A 24044-nucleotide genomic window follows, 5' to 3' on the forward strand; every position below is an offset into this window, starting at 1 on the left:
CGCCTGCGCCCGTCCCCGCGACCCGGAACGGGATCGCCCTCAGGAACGGGAGCGGCGCCGGCGGCGGGAGCGGGCGGGCCCGGCGCGCCCGGTGAGCAGCGGGGCAGGGAGCGGCCGCATCGCTCTGTCACTTGTCGGGTTATCGGCCGGGGACGGAGGGAGGATCGGGGAGAGAAGCGAAGCGGGACGCGGTGCTGCCCTGCCCGGCTTCCCGGGCCGCTCCCTGCACCCGTAGGGGCAGAGATGCTCCGCGGAAAGGCCGGGTGCCACGGAGGGCTCTCCTAACGCGCTCAGATCGCTCGGGGAGCAGTGGGTGCTGTGCCTTCTCGGAGGCCGCTGCAGAAGCGGCAGCCGTGCTCCTGTTGCGGCCGCAGGCGCTGTGCAGGAGGCGCTGGCAGCTCCCTGCTGGAAGCTGGGGAGGCCCGGCGTCGGGAACGTGCCCTGCCCTGTGCACCGCTGGTTGCCGAGAGTGGCTTTTAGTCCGCCAGGGACCGAGTGTTTGCTTATTGACGGACACAGCAGCGGCCTAGGGACTGTGATGCCTCACTGCATCGCACATCTAAGCTCCGCCTTGTGCTTCTTCCATTATTTCCTGCAGTGTGAGCTATCTTCCGTAGGCTGTCATCCTCCTTGGTCCTCTTTCTTCCACCTGCTCAAAGTTTCTGAAGTTTCGTAATGAAAATAATTCGTCTCTGCAGCTGAGAAATAGGGTTTCAGCTCTCCCTGACAAGGAGCCAGCATCCTGCTGCTTGACACTAGCCAGCCAAATGTTAAGTGAAGCAAGGTGGTAGTAGTAGGGCAGGCACAGGAAAAATGCTTCTGGAATGCTCTCAGAACTCCCACTAGCTCAGTTCTAATGCAGTAAATGTACCACGCGTTTTGCTTTTATTTTCAGGAGTATGTTAAGTAGTAATGGTTGCTCCTATGAGTATTCCAATCAGTAGATCTTCAGAAGTAGGTTGGGATGAGGTTTTTTTTGTAGGTTTTTTGTTTGGTTGGGTGTGTGTGGGTGTGTGTTTAGTCGGGAGGGGGGGATAGATTTTGCACTTTTTTTGTTGTTTTAGTGGAAACAGGCATTGGAGCAGGGAATGCATTGGGTGCACTTTATAGGGCACTTAAATTGTAGTCACAAATAAAAATCATCTAATACATTTAGGTGGGAATATAAATTTTAAATTTTGCCTTGTTTCTATATATATGCATTAGAAACTGACCTTTGCAACAGTCTGTAAACTGGGTAGTAGCCTTTTTTGACAATTCAGAAGGATAGGGAAGTTTTAGCAGAGAGCTTGAGGAACTTTTCCCAGTCACACGTGAAGAGCACCAGAGTAAAATTCCTACCTCCACTCACAGAGTCCTGTACAAGTTTCCACTTTTTGTCCGCTTTGGATACAGTCACTGGTATTTGCCTGGACCTCCTTCCCTTGATGATACGACAAGCTTTAATTTTTATTTTTTTCTACCTAGAAGATCTTCCTTGATCCAGTTATGAGAAAATGTTTAGAAAAGGAAAAAAGCGACACAGCAGCAGCAGCTCACAAAGCAGTGAAATCAGCACTAAAAGCAAGGTAAGCTGAATGTGGTGTTTATTCTCTTTGGGAAGCACTTTGGTTTGTTGCAAGTTAACAGTTCAGTGGTTTACTTGCACTGATGGGAGGATGGGATTTCCATAAAATGCCATGTTCCACAAAGAGAACTTTCTACTTCATTTCCTCAGATTGTGTTTTGAGAGTTAAAAATACCTATCCATCATAAAGCCCATTTATTTTGAGATGAATACTCAGTCACTTCCACAGTGAAATGCACAAACACAAGATTTTTCTGGTAGCACACAGTAAGGTTTGGAGGAAAAATTAGTACATTTTTTCTTAAATTTTGTCTTTAAAGACAGTGCCTGGTTCTAGGTACCAAGAATGAGTTTATTCTTCAGTACTTGTTGGTTTCTCAGTATCTCTAAAAGTATTCTTAATTTTGAATAATGTGTTCATTTTGTCTGATAGGTTTTAGAATGATTCAGTTATTCTGGATTTTCCAAGGTGCTGTTTCATTTCCCCTGCACTGCTATGTTATTTCAAGTATTGGTGACTAGCATGTAGTTGTCAATTTCTTCAGGTTAAAATGCAGTACCAGAAAATTTTGGACATGACCCTAACATTCATTTTCCCTTTTTCTCTGGACACAACCTTAAGGTTCATTTTCTCTTTTTCTGTCATTTCCTCCTTCTTTCAAAATAACTTTGACTTCTCAAGGGTTCCTGATGAACTTTTATCAGTCCAGTCTACACAGAGGCAGAAAGATAACTTCAGGAAAGAAAGAGGTGGTACTGTTTTTTCCTTCCCATTTTGCAGTGCTTCTGAAGTAACTAGAACATAAGCAGTAGATTTTTTTTAAAAAGAGTTGAGGCAGGACATCTAGAAGTGCATTGTTAATACATTTGCAGTAACTTTCTGATTATGCTGATTTTTTTTTTTTCTTAGTCTGTAGATTCCAGTCTTGGGGGACTTTCCAGGTCTAGTACTGTGGCCAGTCTAGATACAGACTCCACAAAAAGTTCAGGTATGTAATCAGATCTTGGGCAGATATGGGTGGAGCAGGATTAACTTTGTGTTTGTATAAAACAGCAGAAAATGGAAAAGCTGAAAATAGTTACTTTCAGTAATACTGAGTGAATCTGTTAGGTAGCTTGGTGACTAATACAGGCACAGCCCTAGGCCTCTAAGTTTACTAATGATTCATCTAGGATTAAGTTACTGTTTTCAAAGTAAAGTGTCTGAGGAAGAAAAATTTAGTTGTGTTACCAGTCTGTTACCAGCATAAATCTGGTACAGCTTTTTGGATAACTTTTCTGCTTTTCTGAGTTTACATTTCCACCAAAATAATGGAAATAAGGTTTGATTGTACTTGGTTTTAGTCACCAGATTACAGTGTATCACTGTTGGACCAAACAGTTAATTTGAAACAAATAGATATTGAAAAGTAGAACCAGCTATTCTATGTTTTCTGATTCAAGGTTGTTAACTCCAAATTTGAATTGGTATAAACAGTGCTGTATCATGGATTCAAATGAAACTGTTACCTTTACCAAGGTCTGTTCTAAATCAACTCAGGAGAGTTCAATTAAGAGGAGTTAATATACCATGATAAGTGTTTGATGAAAGTCTGCAAAATTAAGGAATTTAGTATGTTAGCCCTGTTAACAGCAATTAGAACAGTGTTACAGTTCTAGAAGTCTTCAGAATAGCTTTGTTTTACTTTGTTGCAGGACAAAGCAATAGTAATTCTGATACATGTGCAGAATTCAGAGTTAAATATGTTGGTGCCATTGAAAAATTGAAATACAATGAGAGCAAAAGTCTTGAAGGGCCACTGGACTTGATAAATTACATAGATGTTGCACAGGTAAGTGGGTTACAAAAGGCCATACCAACAATGTCAAAACATCTTGAGCTTAGGTGTGTTTCTTTCATTTATCCTGTGGTCTGACATCTGTAAATTTTAGACTTACTTGAAGAAAGTGGTATACTTAACCATTACCCCATGAATCTCAAAAGCCATCACACTCAGTTCTATAATTTTAAGTAACTGGAGAAGATGCACCCAGAGAACCATTCTGCAGAAGCAGGCTCAGAGCCAAGGCCCTTTTCATCAGTCCTTACTGAACAAGTCCCAGCTGAAGGCTGTTACATTGCCTTCAGCACAATTAGGATTAGTATGCAGGAAGGAGTATCTCCCCCAGATTTCTTCAGTACTGTAGAAGTTTTCCCATAGAGGAAAATGTAAAGTTTCTGCTTGCAATCACTCAAGAGCCTGTGCCCAAAGAACCTGAATAGTATTTGGGTCATCCTTGCCAAACTCTGGTTGCTTGTACTTATTTTTGTACTAAAAGCCATAACTGGTTGTTCTCATTAGGTAGCTGATTATATCTTTTTAAAAGCACAGAATGTCTGTTTATCATGCAGCAGCTTGACATTTCAAGCATCTGAATATGCGCTAAAACTATTTTTGCAGCCAAACAGCAAAAGTGCTGCCAGTGTGGAATATAGATCACCTTGGGTCAGTGCAGCACGATAGGCCATGCATGATTTTTCAGCTGACCTGATTTGACCACAGGGACAAACTCTCCCCTGAGATGATAAATTCCTTTCTGGAACCATGTAATATTTGGAGTAGAACAGAACAGAATGGAATAGAGTGTTTCTGCTGGAAGGGACCCACAGTGACCACTGGTCCAACTGACCGACTACTTCAGGGCTGACAAACAGTTAAATGTGTTGTTAAGGGCATTGTCTAAATGCCTCTTTAACACTTGACTGGTTTGGGGCATCAACACCCTGTTCAGGAAGCCTGTTCCAGTGTCTGGTCACCCTGCCAGTAAAGAAATGCCTCCTAGTGTCCAGTCTCCCCACAGTACATTTCACATAACTTCAAGAGACTGGGCAAGTGCATGAGTGGTGGGCAGACCCCACACAGCACAATCTGAGCAGGAGTTGCAGTGGTGCTGATCCAGAGGACCTAAGTACACATATTTTCTGTTACATATCTTCATTGTTCATGTTCTGTCTGCACTAAAGGCTTTTGTTTGTTTCCCTCCAAAGCAAGATGGAAAGTTACCTTTTGTTCCAGGTGAAGAGGAGTTTATTATGGGAGTTTCCAAATATGGCATTAAAGTTTCCACATCTGATCAGTATGTAAGTGCTTCACCCAAACTCGTCTTTCTGATGAGAGTTGAAAAATGCTTTCATTTATTTCTCTGGGAGATGATCTGTGTAACCAAAATGTCATTTCTGGCTTTAAGCAAAAGTCAAACAAACAGGCTCTCACAGGAGCACTGCTTCATGTCGTATCTCTGCAGGGCTGTCTGTTTATTCCTCATTGGATTTATGATAAAAAGCCATTCCTTTTGAGGTAGAGCACCAGATGACAGGCAAGCGAGCCTTTGGCAATGCTCTTTGGGCACATCTTCCTTCCTCTGTGGCTGTCCTGCCATTTTCTCATGGGGGAACGTAGTGTGACTGTGGTGGCCAAGACCATAGTTTGCTCAGACCGAGTTAGTAATGTAGTTCCTCTTGGTGTTTCTGTTTTTTAAGAATACCTGAGTTGCCCAGCTCTTTTAAGTTCCATCCTTGCACTCCTAATCCAAGAGCTGAGTTCACTCCAGCATTAAAATCTCACGATTCCACTTTATTGATCAAGCCTACTTTTTGTTTGCATCATTTTGAACATGTAGTTTATTTTCCTTTATTGCACTTCACGTAGCTTCTTTGCTAAAAATAAAAATCCGGTCTCTTCCCCAGGGCCCTCCAGTTGCCTTTGTGTAGCTTTCTGTTGCAGCCATGTGGTTTCCTTCTGGTTGCCCTCAGAGCCCCAAATACCATAAATACTTGGCCTTATGAAGCCTTGACCCATCAACAACCCAGCCATGCCTGTTCATAAAAGCATTGCTTAATACTGAATGCTCTGAAGAGAGCCAAAAAGTTTCCTATGGTCCCTTCATAAAAGAAAACATTTGTTTCTAATGCCTGGGAGGAAGGGTAGTAGTTTCTACTCAGACTTTGAATTCTTTTGGATTCTGTTTTTGCTCTCATAAATTCTTAATTCTCATTAAAAACATAGGTTACACTATTATTTAAATTCCTTTGTGCTTTGATAAAGATCAAATAGCTAATTTAAAATTTTCATCCATCATTTTTCTGTCTTCAAGCTGAAAGCACGCACAAGCAGATAAAGCCTTTTGTGGTTAAGCTAGCTTGCACTGGCAATTTATTGCATTGCATTGTTTCCCAAATTCTGGTTTTTTGCATCTGTGTCACTGTTGGCATTTAATTTGTCCTTCAGTGTGTCACCAAACTCTTTTCACAGAGTTCCAAGATACTGAAAGGAGGGGAGGAATTTAATTTACAAGGAGACTGTGTACTCAGAAGAATTCTATCATCCCTCTTTTAGCGATAATCCACACATTGCACTGCACACATTACATTAGCACCGTAGCAAGTTCCAAGCAAGTAACCCTTGAGAATTATTAGTAATTTGGTGAACAGTCTTGGCATCTTTCATACAGAGACGGGAGGGTGGATCCAGTGGGCTCCGGCTGCCCTGGGCATGGTGTGATAGTTGCTGATGGTGAGAGCAATGTGAGCAATGAGCCGAGCAAGCATCAGGGATGGAGATGCTTTTCAGCAAGGTGACCTTAGGGCTGTGGTGGAGGGCTCTCCCTCCAGAGTTTCAAGGCAAGCAGCAAGTTCACTGCCTGTTTTTACAGCTTCTCTATCAAAGTGGGCATTTCTTTAGACCCTTCAGCTGACAGGGACAGGTGTTTGATGCCATGGACGTGAAAACAGAACTGTCTTGAATTCCTAAGACCCTGGAGGTCATGTGACAGGAATAAACCAGATGAGAATGATCAGAGGGTAGCATGGCTGGAGAAGAGAGGCTTTGTCTAGGTTAGGGCTGCAGAGACCTCCTTGTACTGGGTGTCTTCTACCAATCCCCTTTTTGGAATGGCCAAAATTAGAAGTGTTGGGACTATGGTGGAAATCCTGCAGCTCTGACGGAGAGTGGAATTCTCCCAGATGAGATCTGTGGAAGAGTCAGGACATAACCTGTGGTGTAGGTCACAAACAGCCTGGCTACAGCCACATGGCTGCTGCCCCCCAAAGCAACTGACCTTGTCTATACCTCTTCTGGGAACAGTTTTTTGTGGTGTATCCTTCCCAAGACTGAGACAGGGGACTGCTTGGAAAAATACTGGGAAAATAAGAAGTCGTTTTAAGTTACCTCTGTGCCAGAGGGACAGAGCGTTACACCTGTCACGGAGGGCAAGCGAGGGTTGGTGGGAAGTGAATGTGCACTTTCATAGTATGGCCAGGAATGTCACCATAGAATCATGGGAAGGACTGAGTTGGAAGGGATCTGAAAGATCTTCTAGTTCCAACACCCCTGCCATGGGCAGGAACACCTCCCACTAGACCAGGCTGCTCAAAGCTCCCTCCAACCTCACCTTGAACACTGCCAGGGATGGGGCATCCACAGCTTCTCTGAGCAACGTATTCCGGTGCCTCAGCACTCCCACAGTAAAGAATTTCTTACCTTAAATTCAGTCTAAACCTCCTCTTTTTCAGTTTAAAGCCATTCAAATCCCTTGTCTGTCACTACATGCCCCTGTAAAAAGTCCCTTTCCTGCTCTCTTGCAGGCCCCCTTCAGGTACTGGAAGGTACCCCAAAGTCTCCCCAAGAGCCTTCTCTTCTCCAGGCTGAACAACTCAAGCTGCTTCAGTTTGGCTTCATAGTCCACATAGGAATGCACTTCCAAAATAGAAGCAAAAATTAAAGCTAAAGTTGTGCTAAACCACAAAAATCTTGACTAAACTCAAATTAAAAAAAAAAAAGTTACCAAGGAAGGCTTTTCTCCTGTAAAAATCTGAAGTATTCTTTTATAAGCAAGAATAAAAACATGGAAAACTGAAATATCTTTTGCACTGTTCCAGAGTAACTTTTATTTGCCATGTGCTTTCAGGATGTATTACATAGGCACGCTCTCTATTTGATTGTACGGATGGTGTGCTATGATGATGGTCTGGGAGCTGGAAAAAGTTTACTGGCTTTGAAGACAACAGATGCAGCCTCTGAAGAATGCAGCCTCTGGGTATATCAGTGCAATAGTTTGGTATGAGTTTATGCTTACAGTATTTAATTTAGGTATTGGAATTCTGATTGTAAAGGGAGATTCTAAAACTCAAGGCCCTTGTGAAAGCTTTTTGGCAGGAGGAAGATTGCTTAATTAAAAATAAATTTAAAAAAAAAAGGAGTATAAATGTGTGCTGGCTGAGGAGGGGAAAACAGCCCTGCTGACTGCATTGGATCAGCTTTGAGGAAAACCCCTACATTCCCTAAAATTGCCAGTGAGTGTACTCACCTGAGAAAGCTCTCTCCAGTCTAAACAGTGCTATGGCAGCTCCTATGGAGAATCTCCACTTTTATTTCCAAAGGCAAAAACCTGTTAAGATACGGAGCGGGGAGTGATGGAGTAACAATTCTGGTAATGGAGCACACAGCCATATTTGTAAGCAAGGGAGGTGATCCCTTCTTAAGAGTAGGAGAATTCATTGTCAGGATGCTCTGATGACACAGACCCTTGGCTGACAGCACTGGGGGAGCACAAGAAGTGATGTTCTGAATGCTGGTGCCGTGCTATGCTGACAGCCAGCAACCCTGACTTGGTTCAAATAGCTCATGTAAGACAGCTTCCATGTGTCGTTGTAGGCCACACAAATGAAATCTGGTCTGACAAAGCAAAATGAAGGACACATTCTGCTTTAAATGAGTTTTGAGAAGTTTAGAAGTTCTTCAGAAAGTGTTAATGTGCGTGTTTGGGTTTTTTAGGAACAAGCACAATCCATTTGCAAAGTGTTGTCTACAGCCTTTGATTCAGTTTTAATGTCGGAGAAGTCCTGATTTCCTTCGGCAGCAGTGTTTGTGTGGGAGCACCGGGGCTCCTCGTGATACCACGGACAGATTGGAGCCACACACAGTCCTGGGAAGGACTTACTGTGCAAAGCAGAGCCACACAGCCTTGCATATGGTACTCTGGCATTCCCCAAACATGACTTGAAGATTCCATCTTCAGTGTCCAGGACAATACAGAATTTTATATTTAACACAATTGTTTTTTCCTAGTCATGTTTTGTATATTAATATCAATATTGCAGAAATGTAAAATAAAACTGACAGTTGCTTCTACCTCGTTGTCTGAGAAACAATTTGTTAATACAGACTTTGATTCTGCTTAATCCAGATATTAAAACAAAAGCAAAGTGGTAAGAGGGAGTCCTTTGGTGCTTTACCCCTCTAATTTAATCTCCAGTCTTTCTGTTCAAATAAAGCCCACAAGATGTACATTTTTTCCTCAAGTGATACTTGTTTGTATTTGTCATTTTCATACATTAAAAAGAACAGTATTGCACAAGCAATGCAAGGGAACAGAAGAGAAGCAGAAAAAGTGATTTTAAAAGTAGTTTTATTTTTCCAGACATTTGACTGGTTAACAAGAGTAAAATTTATTAATCATGCTCTAATTATAAATCACTGCATCCAGGACATTGAAAATAAGAGTTGATTTTAGGTTATACAATATATACAGTTGCTCTGCAACTAAACAAAATAAAAACAACTGAATTGAATATTTTACATCTCATAGCATTCTAAGCTGCATTTTAAGTGTCACTTGCTCCTTTTTAAACAGTTAACACAGCAACCTAATAGTCTGTCTATTAACAGGGTTTTTGAATCAGATTTAAAAAGTTGTATGAAATATGCCAAAATTTTGGACTTAAAATTCTTAATTTTATATTATAAATAGATATCTACAGGCTCTAGAATTTCATTTTTCTCTGTCAGAGGAGAAAACCTTTTGAGAAACACAGAAAATCAAGAGATAAATTTTGCTTAGCTGCTCTTTATTGGTCCTCGGGATTTTATCTGCACTGTTAATGCTATTAAGTTCTAGTCTACAAGTTTCCTGGTTTCTAAGTTACCGGTGAACAAAGTTGTGACATTTTACTCTATTCCTCTTCTAGCAGAACTCAAGGGAAATTTGCATCATTTTTTAACTTTACGAATTGTTAAATACACTATAAGATTCTGTGTTAAAAATACTGTACATTAGGAGCTCTGTGCAAAATAATATGCCCATTTACTCTCTAGACTCTATCAGGGATAGAAACATACAAAATAGTGTTGCAAACTGAACGTATCAGTAAGTGAATAAAACTGTAGTGCTAAACTATTACTCTATCATTTTACTGGGAACTTTGAAAATACGGACTAATTTGCTTCAACTTGCAATAAAAATATCTTGAAACATTCCAGTTTGTTCCCCATTTATACTGCAGCAACAGCATCTAGGAAGTGAAAGTTACACATCTGCGTGGCTGTACCCACATGCCCGAGAGGCATCAACCAACGGTACCATTCAGGAAGGGTGACAGGGTGAGATCGGTGTTGCTCTTCCAGCACTTTCGCTACGTGGTTTTTCTCCAAATAAGCACAGATGGTGGTAGCAGCCTGTTTTCCATTCCTTCCAATATGAAATGGCCAATTTAAGCACCATTTTCCAGAAATTCAAAGTTCTCTTGATAAATCTAGAGATACAATGTTCACATAACGTGATCAAAGCCAATGTGACCTAGACATTGATTTTTCATATCCTATGCCTCAGTTGTTTCCTGAGCATAAGCAAAACCTGGTACAAATTCACAATATACAAACATCAAAATGATGTCAAATCTGTATTGGTGTTTTATATTCCATCAACCAACTGGGAACTATCCATGGCCTAGCCTTTGTTCACGAATCAGTAAAACAAGTTTAACAACAGTGTAGCTACCATAAATGTGGGTATACTATATAAATACAGAGTGAGTTGGCAAACTATCATTGTTTGCAAGGTAGTGGCACACAAATTTCATAAACCAGAACATAACGTAGTGATCTCATGAGGTGTCAGATATCTTATTGACCAAGGATAATTACCTAAGTGTTCCACCAAGTATGTTCTCTCTGTGAACATACTGCTGGGCGATTTAAAGAAAATTCAAGAATTTAAAAACAAAGTCTAAATGCTATAACGAGACAAGTGTAAGAAATGCTCTGCAATCCATCATCATAGTTAAGTACATTTCAGGAAGTGCAGTTTTGAAATCCTTGAGTTAATGTAGTAACTCATTAATATTGCCATAGTTTAGTTAACCAGCAGTAGTCACATTAAATGACCAAAATGGATGTAACATACATAAAGAACATTCAAAAAACAGGTTCTACACAAGTGCAGCATAGAAAAACAAAACAGTCTCAAGCTCACAAAATTAGAACTAGAAAGTTCAACGACTAACACAGATTTCAGATAACTTTAAGTAAATATCTACATCCATTCTGAAAGAAAGAAGTTTTTCTTGTGGTAAACTGAAATACTTTTTTACTTTTACCTGGCTAAAGACACATGATTAAAACAATTTCTTCTGCAACTGTTGGTATCCTTGATGACATCCAGTATGGCAAGATACTGAATGAGTCCATTTCAGAACTACACAGCAGCTTGCACATTTTGGTTCCACCACTTCAAACGGTGTCGAGAATTGGATAAATTCACTGCCCTGGTAGATGCACACGCAATTTCTTTGACTGGGGAAGCAACACTGAACTGTTGTACTGTCATGTTATAAAAGGGAGACTAAAATTACAGTGAATTGATTGATAAGAACATGCATAATGTTGTGATATTCAGACATGCGGATTTTGATTGTTAAAGCTTTTCAGTTCACCTTGAAAAATACAGGAAGAGTTGGTGTTTTTTTAAGTGTAAACTGCTTATGAGAAGTTTTCACATAGAAAAAAGTTTTAGAAGTCCCAAAATCAGAATGATGGCAATAAAAAAGTAAGCTACAGTACCTAGGACTTGGGCAGTGCTCTGGCAAGGTGGCTGCAGATAGGTAGGTGAAATGAAATAGAACAAAACTTATTTCTGTGACCGCTGGAAATGAGAAATGTCTCCACTTATCAGTAGCAATCTAGTCAACAATAAAGTGCACAAATGATACAGGGAAAGCTCCTTTCCGGCTGGGATCTCCATCAATATGACCAATCTGAAAGAGTCCAGATAATTTTGAAGTTAAATCTCAAAATGACATTTCATTATCACCAAAATGAATACCAGTGACCTTCCTGCCTGTAATACAACAAGCCTCCCACCAAATCTTTTCTGCAGTAGTGCTACTTTTCTTCTGCCAATAGGAAAATTCAGTCCTACAGAGTGCATGTTTTTCAGCTGTAGGTTGGGTTTTTGTCAAATGCAGAAGTTTTATCCAGTTCTTTGAATATAAAACCTCTTACTGCAGTACCACTGCTGCGTAATTCCAGTGCAATCTGTAATGCCTGGCAGCCCACATTTGGCCTCTGTTGAGTTGCTTCTTTAACCACTGAGGCAAAAGGATAGATCAAGCTTCAACAGTGTCAGGTTTTACATGAATATATTTGTGTTTATGCAGCATTATTGTCAATTTAGATGCAACCTGAAGCTCTGTTCTTCACTAGCTAACAGATTAAGGCAAGTGTTTTCATGCACAACAATTTTCCAAGATTTTGCTTTAGCCAATGAGACTCTGGAATGTAAATAGTTGAGATGGTTTCCCAGCTCAGACAGACTCACTCCTAGTCATCTGAAGACTGAGGACAATACAAAGCCCTCCTCTGAAGCCCACTACACAGCACCTGTAATAGCAGGTGCTATTAATTAAATTGCTGACACTCCACCAAAAATTTTCTAGATCATGCAGACCATGTCCCCAGTGTACTGTGAACCCTACTAATCAGATTTCTTTTTTTTTTTTCTGAATGAGAAAACCTAAAAGCTTGTCTGAAGTTTGACTTTTGAAATTTCATCTCAGGTTTCCATGAGATGAAACTTTTCTTGTTACTTGGAAACCCAGCAGGGGATCTTCTGAAGTGAGTGTCGACCTCTAAGATTTAATTTCTTTCTTTCAAAGTGTGTTGACAGAAAATGCAAAATACTCACCCACCACTCCTGGTCTTCTTCACCATCAACTACAATAATATCTCCCTCTGAAAAAGTCAGCTCATCTGGGTTATCTGCTACACAGTTGTAAATTGCTTTTACTCTCTTGGGTTTTGTTTTTGACTGAAATGAAAAAAACCCTGAATGTAAATAATATAGCACAGAACAGAGTAGACTTGGAGTTATCTAAAGACAGTTTCAGAACTGCTTCCAACTGCTATTTTTCATAGATTAGAGTTCAGCTACATCTTATGCTGGGTGCTCATGCTTCAAGCTGAATTTGGCACCACCCAAAGCTTTTTGGAACCACAGTGCCAATAACATAGCCCATGTTTCCCTTAGAAGTTTTCCATTTTGGCTCACCCAAACCTGTCTTCAGAGCTCTACATCACTGCAGTGAGCATGATTTTACTCAAAAGATGGGGTGATCGAGTTCTGTGCAAATGTAACAGCAGCAGCATTATCAGAGGGAGGCCCGAGCCACCTGTTAATATGCTCCTTCTTAATTTGCTAAACCCATTTCAATAGTGTACGAACCCACCAAAACATCCTCTGCCTCCCAACAGTGCTCTGAGGACTGTCAGCCACAGGAGGCTTTTGGCAGCTCTTTCAAAGGGAAAGTTTAGGAAGGAGTTGCAATATTCAGTATGGCAGTGGGACTCAGTCCTAGCCATGTTCTGTGCGAAGTGATACCAAAAGTGTTTCATTTTGGTTTCACAGAATCCACCATCCTCATCTCACACCTGTTCCAGTGCAAACCAGTCTGCTGCTGCATTTCTTTTCAGCCTCCTCATTTTCTGTTGCAGACCCACAATAATGCTGCCTACACATTGTTTCCATGCAAAACAACCCAGCACAAGTGAAGAGGCTCAAGACCTGGAGGCAGAGTGTAAAGCTTTCAACCGAGAGACTACCCTTTTCCCAGCCATAGGGAGCAAAAATTACTTTCTACCCTAAGATGTCAGAGCTCTAAGTGCCATTGAGGTCTGAAATGGCTGTTAATGCAGTGGCATTATAATGTTTGGGACAGAAGTTCCACATGGCATAAGGAAAAGATGGCCTCATGACCATTCTGGAGTTCCCCAGTGACTGGTCCCAGTCTCTAGTTAGGTCAGGCATGGAGCAGGAAGCTTGTAAAGGGACAAGCGACTCCATTTACAACTCTCCTTTTCTCCACCAGCAAAATGCTCTGCTGAGGACAGTACTGCCCAACAGTCTCTTACTGTGCCATTTTGTTAGAGCTGAGCACCATGCAGAGAAAAGAAGGGAATGTGGATGGGGAAGGATGGAGGCAGCATGATTGTTATCTTCCTCTAGAAGCATCCATTTGCATTCTAGTATAAATACTATATAAATTCTAATATAAACAAAGCTCTGGCCTGCCCAGGGCAGGCACACCCTGAGGCGCTCTCACCCCTGTGAGCTGCCAGCCAGGCAGGCACTGCAGCACAACCATTTTTCCAGATGCTCCCTCTCAGACAAGTGACAGTCTGAACCACAACCACCTTTTAAATTAAAAAGAAAAAGCTTCACATCAGTACAACAGTGATACAATTACTAACTTCAAAGTGCAGTAATTACAGGTATTTCTTGTTCTTTAGAAGGCAAGGAAATTAAAATAGATATCATTCCCAGAGGAATAAAATCTTCTAGGGAAGTTTCCCATGTATCTACAATATGGCTTCAAAAATCTAAATATCACATTGGGGGAAAAAAAGAAAACAAAAGGTGAATCAGGAATTTCCACCTGATAAACAGGCTATTAGGTAAATGCACTGTGTAGGAGATAAGCCACTGGCTAAATGTGCATGTACAACTAGACCCATCTTTTCTGTACTTAAGGAACATTTCTGCGATCATTTTCTAAATCTGGGCTGGCCTCTGGATTCCCTGGCAGGGTAAAGACTTAGCAAAAAAACCAGGAGTATAAGGCTAAGTAGAGCAATTTAGCCAAAGAACTTTAGCGAGACTGAACTAGCTAAAGCTCTTTAGCTGAGGGGCCCTTGACTAAATCTCAGCTAAGATGCTTTAGCTAGATTGATTTAGCTAAAGCACCTTACCTAGCACACACTCCTGAGCCAGGTGTTCCCTTACTTCTCTGTCCTATGACAGAAGAAAATCACCCAGCTGATTTTCTCAGTCACAGAACTCACCTTACTGAAGCCCTAGAGACAGCTGGAGAGTCAGATATGTTCTTCATATTATGTGCAATTAATATTAAACTTTGAAGACACTGACCCCAAAACTAGCCAGGACAGCCCATTCCTTCATAACTAAATCAATTGGTCCTATAAAACTTAAAAAAAGGAGAGAACAATATAGAGAAACTACAACTTCAATTTATACAGAAAGTCAGGTAAGGAGCTGTTTCACATTTGAATCCATTTGAATCCTAGCACACACAACAGAAATTAAGGTCAGAGTCCAACAGCTTCACAAAGTAAATATGACAACATAAACCATTTACACTACTTAGACCATTTAATTTTGCTGTGGCCTAAAACATGAAGGCTATTATAATGCAAGACAGACAGTAACTTGGTTGAACAAGAGTGGGGGAGGCAAAAAACCAGAAAATTTTATACTCCCAACTTACGCAAGTTGATGTCTCTGAGGTTTCTCAGCATTATCAGATGAGAAACAGCTAATAGGGGCTCTGTAAGCTCAAGACCAGTGTGCAAGGCTATGCACACAAACACACTGAACCCTGTCCTGGAGAGCTGCTCTTTCAGTGGACATGGATAAGGAAAAACAGATGAAGGGAGAGAGACAGAGGACTGAAGAAAGCAAGTCTTTTCATTACAAGCCATTAATAAGACCACTGCAGAGCCAGGAACAGCACATCTCCTACCTCTGTTTATTATTTACCACTGAACCACACTCCTGCACAGAATGTATGAAGCAGCCCAGACCTAGTCATACACAGCATCTCAGAAAGTATGGGCTCTCCATATTGAGATTTGCTTCCCGCAGAGATATACTGTCATGATCAAGGATATGGATCTTTTACATCTATCACACAAGAATGCAACATAAAATTGAAGCAAGGACCAAAGACCAAGCTAACTACACATACTGCACAGCTCCACTGACATCTGGAAATACATCCCTTTACCTATACCAGTAGAAGATTACAGGTACTGACACTAATATGTGTTACCATTCATGGTCCTAGATTAAAAATAATAAGTAAGAGTATAAAAAGGCCACACAATTGGATCAAGAGTCCATCTAAATCCAGTATCTCTTTTATAACAGTTGATGTAAGGTTGGGGGAGGGTGAAGAAGAAAAATACAGAATTAACCACCTTCTGTTGGGGATATGCTTACCAAGAGATTTTTCTCCTGTCACCAGGTGAATGCTGAGAACCAACAGCACAAAGAGTCAGTTTCTTTTGTTTTGAGCTTGACTCCTGCTAGTCTTGTCTGAAGTCACTTTACCTACCTACATGAACATTAGTCCTTTATAAAAGCACGACAGTTCCCTTATTCCTTACTTCACTGGAGATTAAGAATGAAGCCATGTGTTACTTAAAAGTGATTCACCGAGCTCACCTACAAGTCACTAACTCATAAAGCTTATCTATCTTCAGTAAGTCAAACCATACATTCTGTGGATTGTGTTGGTCACATTTGGACATGAGCAAAGAATCCAGCTGGTTTGGTTTGCTTTTTTAAATGTAAAATTACATACTCTCCTATAAGAAATTCAAGAAAAACAAAGCTTTCGTAACTATTTAGTACAAGTCATACACATACTTAAACACAGGATACGGGCCTTGTGTGTTTCATGGCTCTCACACTTTCTCCATAGCAGGACACACTATCACTTCTGCAGCGTGTTTAATAGAATGCAGAAGATTAATAAAATCAAATGCCAACTTTTGTACTTACTATTTGTGATTTCCTTGGCATTGGTGCTGGTGGCTGGATTTGTGCCAAAGTATTTGCTGTAGAACCAGTCTGTGTTCCTGGAATTTCGCATACAGAAGATGACTCTCCTGCAAAGGGAAGTAAACCAAGTAAATATTAGGCATGCTTTCAAACAAAGTAAGAGTGATGGTATCAATGAAACCAAACTAATTATTCTTAGAAGTATACAAACCATTTTACATCCCATGAGTATTTAATTTTTACTGGTTCTTTCTAAACAACTGAACAGAATTTTTCTACCCTTTTCCTTACCAAAAAAAGCCACTTTTCCCAAAGACAACTACCTAAGACCTTTAACACTGCAGATATGCTAAGAGAGATAAAATAGATGAGAGCAGAACCAAATATCCTATTCCCCCGTTTCTTCACTACAGACTGTGTGCTGTCAGAACCTTTCTTTCCCAGTAAAGACCATCATTATCAAGGTGTATCCCTCACAGGAGACTCCTGACACAGATGGCAGATAGCCATTAGCAAATCCCCCTGGGATATCTCAAGAGGAAATAAAAAAGAATCACAAGAAGAACAAATGAATATAAAATATGCAGTAGAAGGGGAAACCAGGTACGAGAAATTCCACTACAACCACCACAGAATCTGCACAAACTTTACTGTAGAGATTTTATGGAGATTACATTATTGTCGTGTCCCAAAGTAGCAGTTACTCTGAACAACAAAAACCACAAAATGAGTAATGAACTCTGAATAATGAACTCTATTAACATGAAAAGAGCAATATCAATTTGCAATTTAATTAAAAGTGATACTATATAAGCTCTGGATTTTCAAGCCAGAAACACATTTTTCTATTCTAAAATGTGTATCTGACACCTTGTTTATGACATATGCAAACAACAGGGCAAGCAAAAATTTTCAAACCCACTTTGTTTGAGTGTGTTTTAAGGTGAGGTTAGAAAAGCTAAAGCCTAACTGGAATTTAATCTGGCAAGGAATGTCAAAGACAACAGGTAGGGCTTCTAAAATCCATAGGTAACAAAGGGAAAATTAGAGAATAATGTGGACCCATTGTTGAACAAGATGTGATTCTGGTTACACAGTACATGGAAAAGGCTGAGTTATTGAATGCCTTAGTTACTTCTTTGCCTCAGCTTTTACTAGCAAGACAGGTTTTCAGGAATCCTGCTCCCAGACATCAGGGGAGAACCTAGAGCGAGGAAGTGCAAAGTCCTGTACCTGGGGACGAACAGGCCATGCACCAATATATGTTGGTGGCCACCTGGCTGAAAAGCAGGACCAGAGGCAGTGGGCACAAACTGAAACACAGGAGCCTCTGTCTGAACACCACAAAACACTTTTTTACTGTGAAGGTGACCCAGCACTGGTACAGGTGGCCCAAAGAGGTCGTGGAGTCTCCATCCTTAGACACACACCAAAGCCCTCTGGGAACAGTCCTGGGTGATCCACTCTGGTTGTCCCTACTTGAGGAGAAGGGTTAGACCCGATGACCTGCGGAGGTCCCTCCCAACATCAAACATTCTGTGATTCTGTTTATTACGTGGCCCCATTATTGACTTTAATTGGTCCATAGCTCTGTTCATGCTAAAGAATTTGAGGCAGCAGGGCCTACACAATCACAAAGAGAAAGAAGAATAATGTTGGTACTGATTATATTTAAATGTGTAAGGTAAATAAACAAATTAAAGAAAACCTCAACAAACCCACACACTCTATTTGATTGTTTTAATGACAGCTTAATTACAATAAAATAAATCTCTAAACCACAATTACCAGGTTGTTGTAGAGACCCAAGTCCTCTGGTCTGCCCTTTGTTAGTTAAGCCAGATGACTTCTCAGTCCTGTGCAGAAAGTGAGAAATTGATCCATTTCAGAAACAAATAAGAACTCAAAAAACAATACACAGTACTTTAAAAATTAGAGAAGCCTTGGTATGTCTTCAGTATATTCTGGTGACAGCTATTTTGCTTTTAAAATACTACTTTTCTTCTGTATTTTTTATTAAGCCAATTGAAAGTTGCACTTAATTTTAAAAAAGGCAGAAAAATAATAGAGCTTTGATTACTGCAATTTGTGTCTTCTCCTGAGTTTTGAAGTTCCTTTCGCTGTTATTTTATTTTTTTTCTTAAAATTATGTATCCATATTAGTCTGAGCATTTATAGCAAGCTTCAACAAGTTGTGTCTACCTTCCAGGTAGTATGATACCATGCAATAAAAGGGCTAGAAAGGAGCCTAAAGGTCAAAGGCTGCTTTCATCTTTCAGTCCCAATTTGCAAATGAAACCTTATTTCATCCAAAATTTTCTCAAAGGTCCTATTTTCTAGACTTCTCATTACCTTATTGATCTCCCCTGGTTCCCATCTCAGTTATTTCATTTTACTGCAATGCCCGAAACTGAATACAGCTGTCCTGCTGAGGCACCACTGATGTTGAGTCAGTTGGGAAAATTCATTCCTATCATTTGCAGGCTATGGTAAAACAATACTATCTTTTTTAACTCTTCTACAACAGCATTAGGTCATCTGCCTTACTTACTATGTCCTTACAGATCCTTCTTCTAAGAACTTTTGCTTACCCATACTCTATTGTTCTCCATGCTTCATTCCTGTAGTTGATTGTTCTTAATTACCAAGGGTTGCTTACTGAATGACACCCTTCTTCTCCCTTGACTACTACTCCAGTTTCTCAAGGCCACTTTGGATATGATCCTGTTTGCCAGTGCATTTGTCCCTCCTAACTTAGTTTTCTGCAAATTTAAAAATTATTTTTTCTTTTCCAGGTCTCTCTACTTCTGCCACAAACGAAAAGATTGAACAGAATTTAAGCAAAGCACATGAACAGTAAATGGCACAATCAGGCATTAGATCCCATTATCTCCAATTTGTTACTAGATGAGAATTAGGAATCGAATATTTTTTGTGTTCCTTATTTCTGTCATAGCTAAGTGTTCTGGAGATATTCTGCAAGTCATATAACCTTAAATCACTAGGCTATATTGTTTTTCCTGTAGGAATCCCTGTCATCTGCTTCCTGAGCATCTGCCTTCTGTTCATTCCCACACACTAGAACACATCATTGGCAAAAGCATGCACACTTTATTGATGACTTGGATGTTATAAATATATTGTAAAATCACTAAGTTACTAAAAATGATGAAGTATATTAAAAACTAAAATGACATCAGTTACCCAGGAATAGGCTTTCTCTGAGAGATTCTGCTAGGAGGTTGTGGGGGCAGTGGTGGTGGGGTTGGCTTGGTTTGTGGAGGAGCTGGCTGCTGTTTTGATTGCTGGTTCAAAGCTTCTATAATGCTGGCTGTCTTTGCCACTGGAGGTGGTGGTGCTGGAGAAAGTACATCTATAGAGGAAAGTTAGACAGCAACATGCAATAAATTTCTATTTACCATTTTCTTTCTTGGGTTCTCATTACAGGTTCCCCTGTTACAGGACTTATCCTCATTTAAGAAAAATGCTTTACTACATGTAATGGAAGAAGGACCTCTCTGGAAAGCAGTTTACCTTTTGTTTCACCTAGTCAAAATTGGAGAGCTCACAAGCACTTAAATTTATTCAAGCTTTAAAGTGCAAGTAAAGAAAATTCTTACCAAAGTCAGTCATATTCTTGAAAACAGTAGATCAGAATATATTTTTAAAAGTGCTAATATTATTTGCTCCATCAAGGCCTGCAGTCTGTGTTTCATGGAAAAGTAACCAAGTGAGTTATATCTGGCAAATCTTATTCAGAGGAACACCTTTTTTTAAATTCCTGTTGTGACTAACAACTAACAGCACACTAGGTTTAGCAATTAATTAAAATTGCTATTGAATTCTTGAATTCACCACAAAAGCAGCTGGCAGTGCATTAAAACATCCTTTTGCATTCCAATGGTCTGCAAGAATCAAGCATAATGTGGAGATGTGGCCCCAGGCTTCCATGTAACACTCACCTTTACAACTAGTGAGAAATGCAGCATTAAAACTATATATATATATATATATATATATAAAATTATGAGCCCTTTAGCTCTAGTAATAGATGGTGTTTCCTGCTGACCCTGCACTACCCCATACAGTCCTCACTGGAGCATCAGAGAAGACAGTTTTGTTTCTGGATGGGAACAATAGGCCAAAGCTACAGTCACCAAAAGAGGAAGTATGAGTTGTGGAAATGGAAAAATAAGCCAACTATGATTAGATACAGTAGAAAGGAAAACAGGGGAAAGTGGAAACATACTTGTAGATGTTACACGCAATGGCGGCACAGGGGGATGAATAGCTGGTGGATCTGATGAAGACCTCTGCCTGCTTATACTTTCCACTCCTAATGAATTTGTCTTCCACATTGCATTAGATGAAGAAATTGTCTGAATACCACTGCCAAGAACTGAAGGCTGAACTAAAAAGAGAGGAGAATACTGCATTATTATTATTGCTTACCCTAAGCACAAAGTGTTAATATTCACATCTGTGCTTTCAGAAATGGTGTGGCTAGACCACTATATTCAGCAGTACTATATTCAACGACTATATTCACTCCATTCTGATGGAATGCCAGAGAAGAAATCAGTCTGGTGTTAAAAATTACACAGCAAGACTTCACCCAGAAACTTCTAACAGTTTACCTAAGCAAAATTTGTCTCCAGTCATTACTTTAAAATATGCCAATACTTGAAAAAGCACAGATTTCTCAGTAAGAAGACAGAAGGCAAGTCTTGCTACCTTCTTTAATCCCTGACTGATAACTGTAATTTTCTCAGGTACTGCAAGAAAAGGACCTCACTCTTCCACGAGCATGAGCACATGACTTTGCTGACTCAAAGTGAAACATCAGTTTTGACTTAGAAACAACATGAAACTGTAAATCTGAATTTCACTCAAGCAGGAAGCTATAATAACTAGTCGTGAAACAGTCACAAAGTACTTCTTCAGAGCCTCTTAAATGACTTCATTCTGAAGAGCTGCCTCCTCATTTCATAAAAATACTCTCCATGTTTTCTTCATAAAGCCAGTATTTTGCACATATTATGCCATTTCTCCCCACTCAGCACATAAGCATCATATTAAGAAAAGATGAAACAGAGTAAGGTATGAACAAATATTAGGTTGCAGGGAAAAGCATAAAAGGCTCAGAAGACTTGGAAAACAGCCTAAAGCCATGAGGATAAAGGAGTAATAATACACCATAAGCATAACATTAACAACATCAGCAATCAACAAGAAGCTATGGTCAATTATACTATTATAGCTTTTAACTAAATATATCAATTAATAGGCTAATACATTGGTAAAGAACATGAGCTAATCATCTCAGGCAGGCAGCATGTCTTCATGGCATGAGTTGTATTACAGAGATGCCAAGAAGTTTGGGGTTGGGAATGAAATTAAAATAACACTTTTTGAAATGTGTCATTTAATCAAGGGCAAACTGTGAGTAAGGCAGTATGATTGGCCATGATAAAAATAATATCAAAGGGTAAAAAAGTCTCTGTAACTATTCAATTGTATTACTAATTCAGAGACAGACTCTAACAGTTAAAAAAAACCAGGCAAGCTCCTTGTGCTCATTTTCCTGTTTGGTGGGGACAACATTCCTTTCCATCAAGTAAAAAAATGTTGATATTAAGCTTAGAGTTCATGTGAAATGTTAGATTAAAGTAATCCCACCTTGGTTAAGTTTTACATGCTACTCAACTTGCCCCAGTCCCATGCTATCCTTTGCAAGTAACCCAAAACCATGCTTTTCTGTTCTCAGCTTTTCTGCCCCTTTTATGCAGCCATTCCATAACTGACTTTTCATATTACACAGAAGATCAGTTTGGCATCTCAGGCACAATCACTGGTTGTGGAGTCTTGCATTCTGACCTCTGCACAGTGCTCCCAAAGGCAGAAGCCACCCATGTGTGCCTAGAACATTTCCTGATCATATCTCCTCTTATGGAGTCTGAATTACAGCACCATAGAAAACCATGTGTTTAATAGTAACTTTTCTTTAATCGAATTGAATACATAAATTTAGCCTCCATGAAAGATGGTGGATTAATAAAGGTATTAAAACAATGAAACACACCAAATATGACCTGTACAAAGAGGACCTATGCAGATTTCTCTATGCTTCTTTACTATGATGCAAACAGATTACGTACGAAGATAAGAATGAAGTTCACAGCACCAGCTTTAATGGTAAATTTTGCAAGCACACAACCCTTTGAATCAGGATGAGACACGTACTTTTACACTGCTCTAATGATATGAGGACAACCAATAACTGACACCAATATTTTTAGTCAGCTACCAGGTCTCTAAAATCATCCAGTTCTCCACATCACGATACTTAAACTTTTATTTCAACAACCCTGAAGCATGTATTTATTAAGAGAAGAATTTGCAAGGTTAAAATCTCATGTTCTGCATATACTCTCCATTCTCTCAGGTCTTAAATTTTCACAGCAGACAAACGCTATTGAAGTTTTATCTTTACACTAAACTCTGACAATCACATCTTCAAGAAACAGAAGTATAAAAAGATTGAATATAGCAAAAAAATTTGATGAGCTACACTGACTGTAGCCCTCCTTTTAATAAATGGTTTAACTCTGGTGAGGTATTGTTTTCCCAAACACTATTGAGTACTGTCTTGCAGATATACCAAAAATGAAACTCAGAACAAGTTATGTAGATTCACTTCAAGGATATAAAATGAGGTCATCAATAAGTGTTCCAATACTTACCTGTGCAAAATAACTGTAAGAGAAAACCTAAAAATTAAATTATTTTTAAAAAGAGTTATGATCCAATTCTTCTAATTTACAATGACATTTTCTAGTACCTTTGCCAATATTCCTTGGAGGTAGAGGAGGTGCACTACTTGTAACAGGTACTGCAGGCTGAATGGGAGGTGGGCTGCCACTGAGTATTGCTCCATACGTTTCATTCTGTAATATACTTGGCATAAATCCTCTTTGCTTGTCCTTGGCAATGTTCGCTGCATCTCTTGCCAAGGATGCTACATTAGGCTGAAGTTGGTTTGATCCAAGCTGGTAAAAGCTGACAGGCCTGTCCTCTCTCCTGTTGGGACTGGGTTGCTTAAACACAGTAACAGAAGTACTCATCAATACCACATTAGTTGTACTCATTTTATTAGTTGATAGAATGCTATTAGTTTCTAGAAAGAAAAAATGACTTCTAAAATGCACTTTTGTTGCTTTTACTACATAACATAAACCCTACATTCTGCCCTCTTCAAGACATAGTAACTATGCACACTAACAACAACAACAAAAAGATTAAAGGTGAATTGCACTTCAAACAGTTAATATATTCTCATTTCTTCTGTATACACTGCTACAGGATAATACTGTATCCCTATATACACAAGACTACACTTCTATAGATAACCAATATAGATTTTCAGACTGGATCAAGTAAAGTTTTCCTGCGTCAAAATACCCAGCAGTATTTTCAAAACTAAATAAACAACTGAAGGTCTTAAGCCTCATCTGAATTTCAGCAGAGCTAAATCCCAAATGGATGATCATGACCTCAAAACCCAGACACAATTTCATCCAAGTAT

General features: G+C 39.7%; 2 protein-coding genes across 11 annotated transcripts in view; one reads left to right on the forward strand and one right to left on the reverse strand.

The window, feature by feature from the left end:
• The first annotated feature begins 11 nt into the window (after nt 1-11).
• On the forward strand, nt 12-8736 carry ITGB1BP1 (integrin subunit beta 1 binding protein 1). Of its 6 annotated transcripts, none has more exons than XM_048296563.1 (7): nt 12-91; nt 1468-1568; nt 2478-2556; nt 3263-3399; nt 4596-4688; nt 7514-7663; nt 8380-8736. In XM_048296563.1, the coding sequence occupies exons 2-7, from the start codon at nt 1497-1499 to the stop codon at nt 8449-8451; spliced, it is 603 nt and encodes a 200-aa protein (XP_048152520.1). In that variant the 5' UTR covers nt 12-91; nt 1468-1496; the 3' UTR covers nt 8452-8736. The 6 variants fall into 6 exon arrangements, with proteins under 6 accessions (XP_048152520.1, XP_048152521.1, XP_048152526.1 ...); XM_048296564.1 differs by having other exon boundaries at nt 16-91; nt 1471-1568; XM_048296569.1 differs by lacking the exon at nt 12-91 and having other exon boundaries at nt 4572-4688.
• Nucleotides 8737-8996: 260 nt separating this feature from the next.
• The window catches only part of ASAP2 (ArfGAP with SH3 domain, ankyrin repeat and PH domain 2), a 90938-nt gene continuing 75890 nt past the window's right edge, over nt 8997-24044 (reverse strand). For 2 of the 5 annotated variants that reach the window (XM_048296555.1, XM_048296553.1), the window contains 7 exons: nt 23301-23556; nt 20709-20870; nt 19664-19832; nt 18248-18315; nt 16460-16569; nt 12566-12688; nt 8997-11636 (listed from right to left, as the gene is read on the reverse strand). In XM_048296555.1, the coding sequence (XP_048152512.1) occupies nt 11562-11636; nt 12566-12688; nt 16460-16569; nt 18248-18315; nt 19664-19832; nt 20709-20870; nt 23301-23556 (963 nt within the window). In that variant the 3' untranslated portion in view covers nt 8997-11561. The remainder of the gene's footprint in view (nt 11637-12565; nt 12689-16459; nt 16570-18247; nt 18316-19663; nt 19833-20708; nt 20871-23300; nt 23557-24044) is intronic. The other 3 variants (XM_048296557.1, XM_048296556.1, XM_048296554.1) reach the window with 2 other exon arrangements.

The sequence above is a fragment of the Corvus hawaiiensis genome, chromosome 3, assembly GCF_020740725.1.
Source record: "Corvus hawaiiensis isolate bCorHaw1 chromosome 3, bCorHaw1.pri.cur, whole genome shotgun sequence".
Lineage (NCBI taxonomy): Eukaryota > Metazoa > Chordata > Aves > Passeriformes > Corvidae > Corvus > Corvus hawaiiensis.

Coding starts and splice junctions, on each gene's coding strand:
- ITGB1BP1 (XM_048296569.1), top strand. CDS start 1,497: ATGTTTAGAAAAGGAAAAAAGCGACACAGCAGCAGCAGCTCACAAAGC. Junction 3,400..4,571: donor ATTACATAGATGTTGCACAG/GTAAGTGGGTTA, acceptor TCTGCACTAAAG/GCTTTTGTTTGTTTCCCTCC. Junction 7,664..8,379: donor TATATCAGTGCAATAGTTTG/GTATGAGTTTAT, acceptor TGGGTTTTTTAG/GAACAAGCACAATCCATTTG.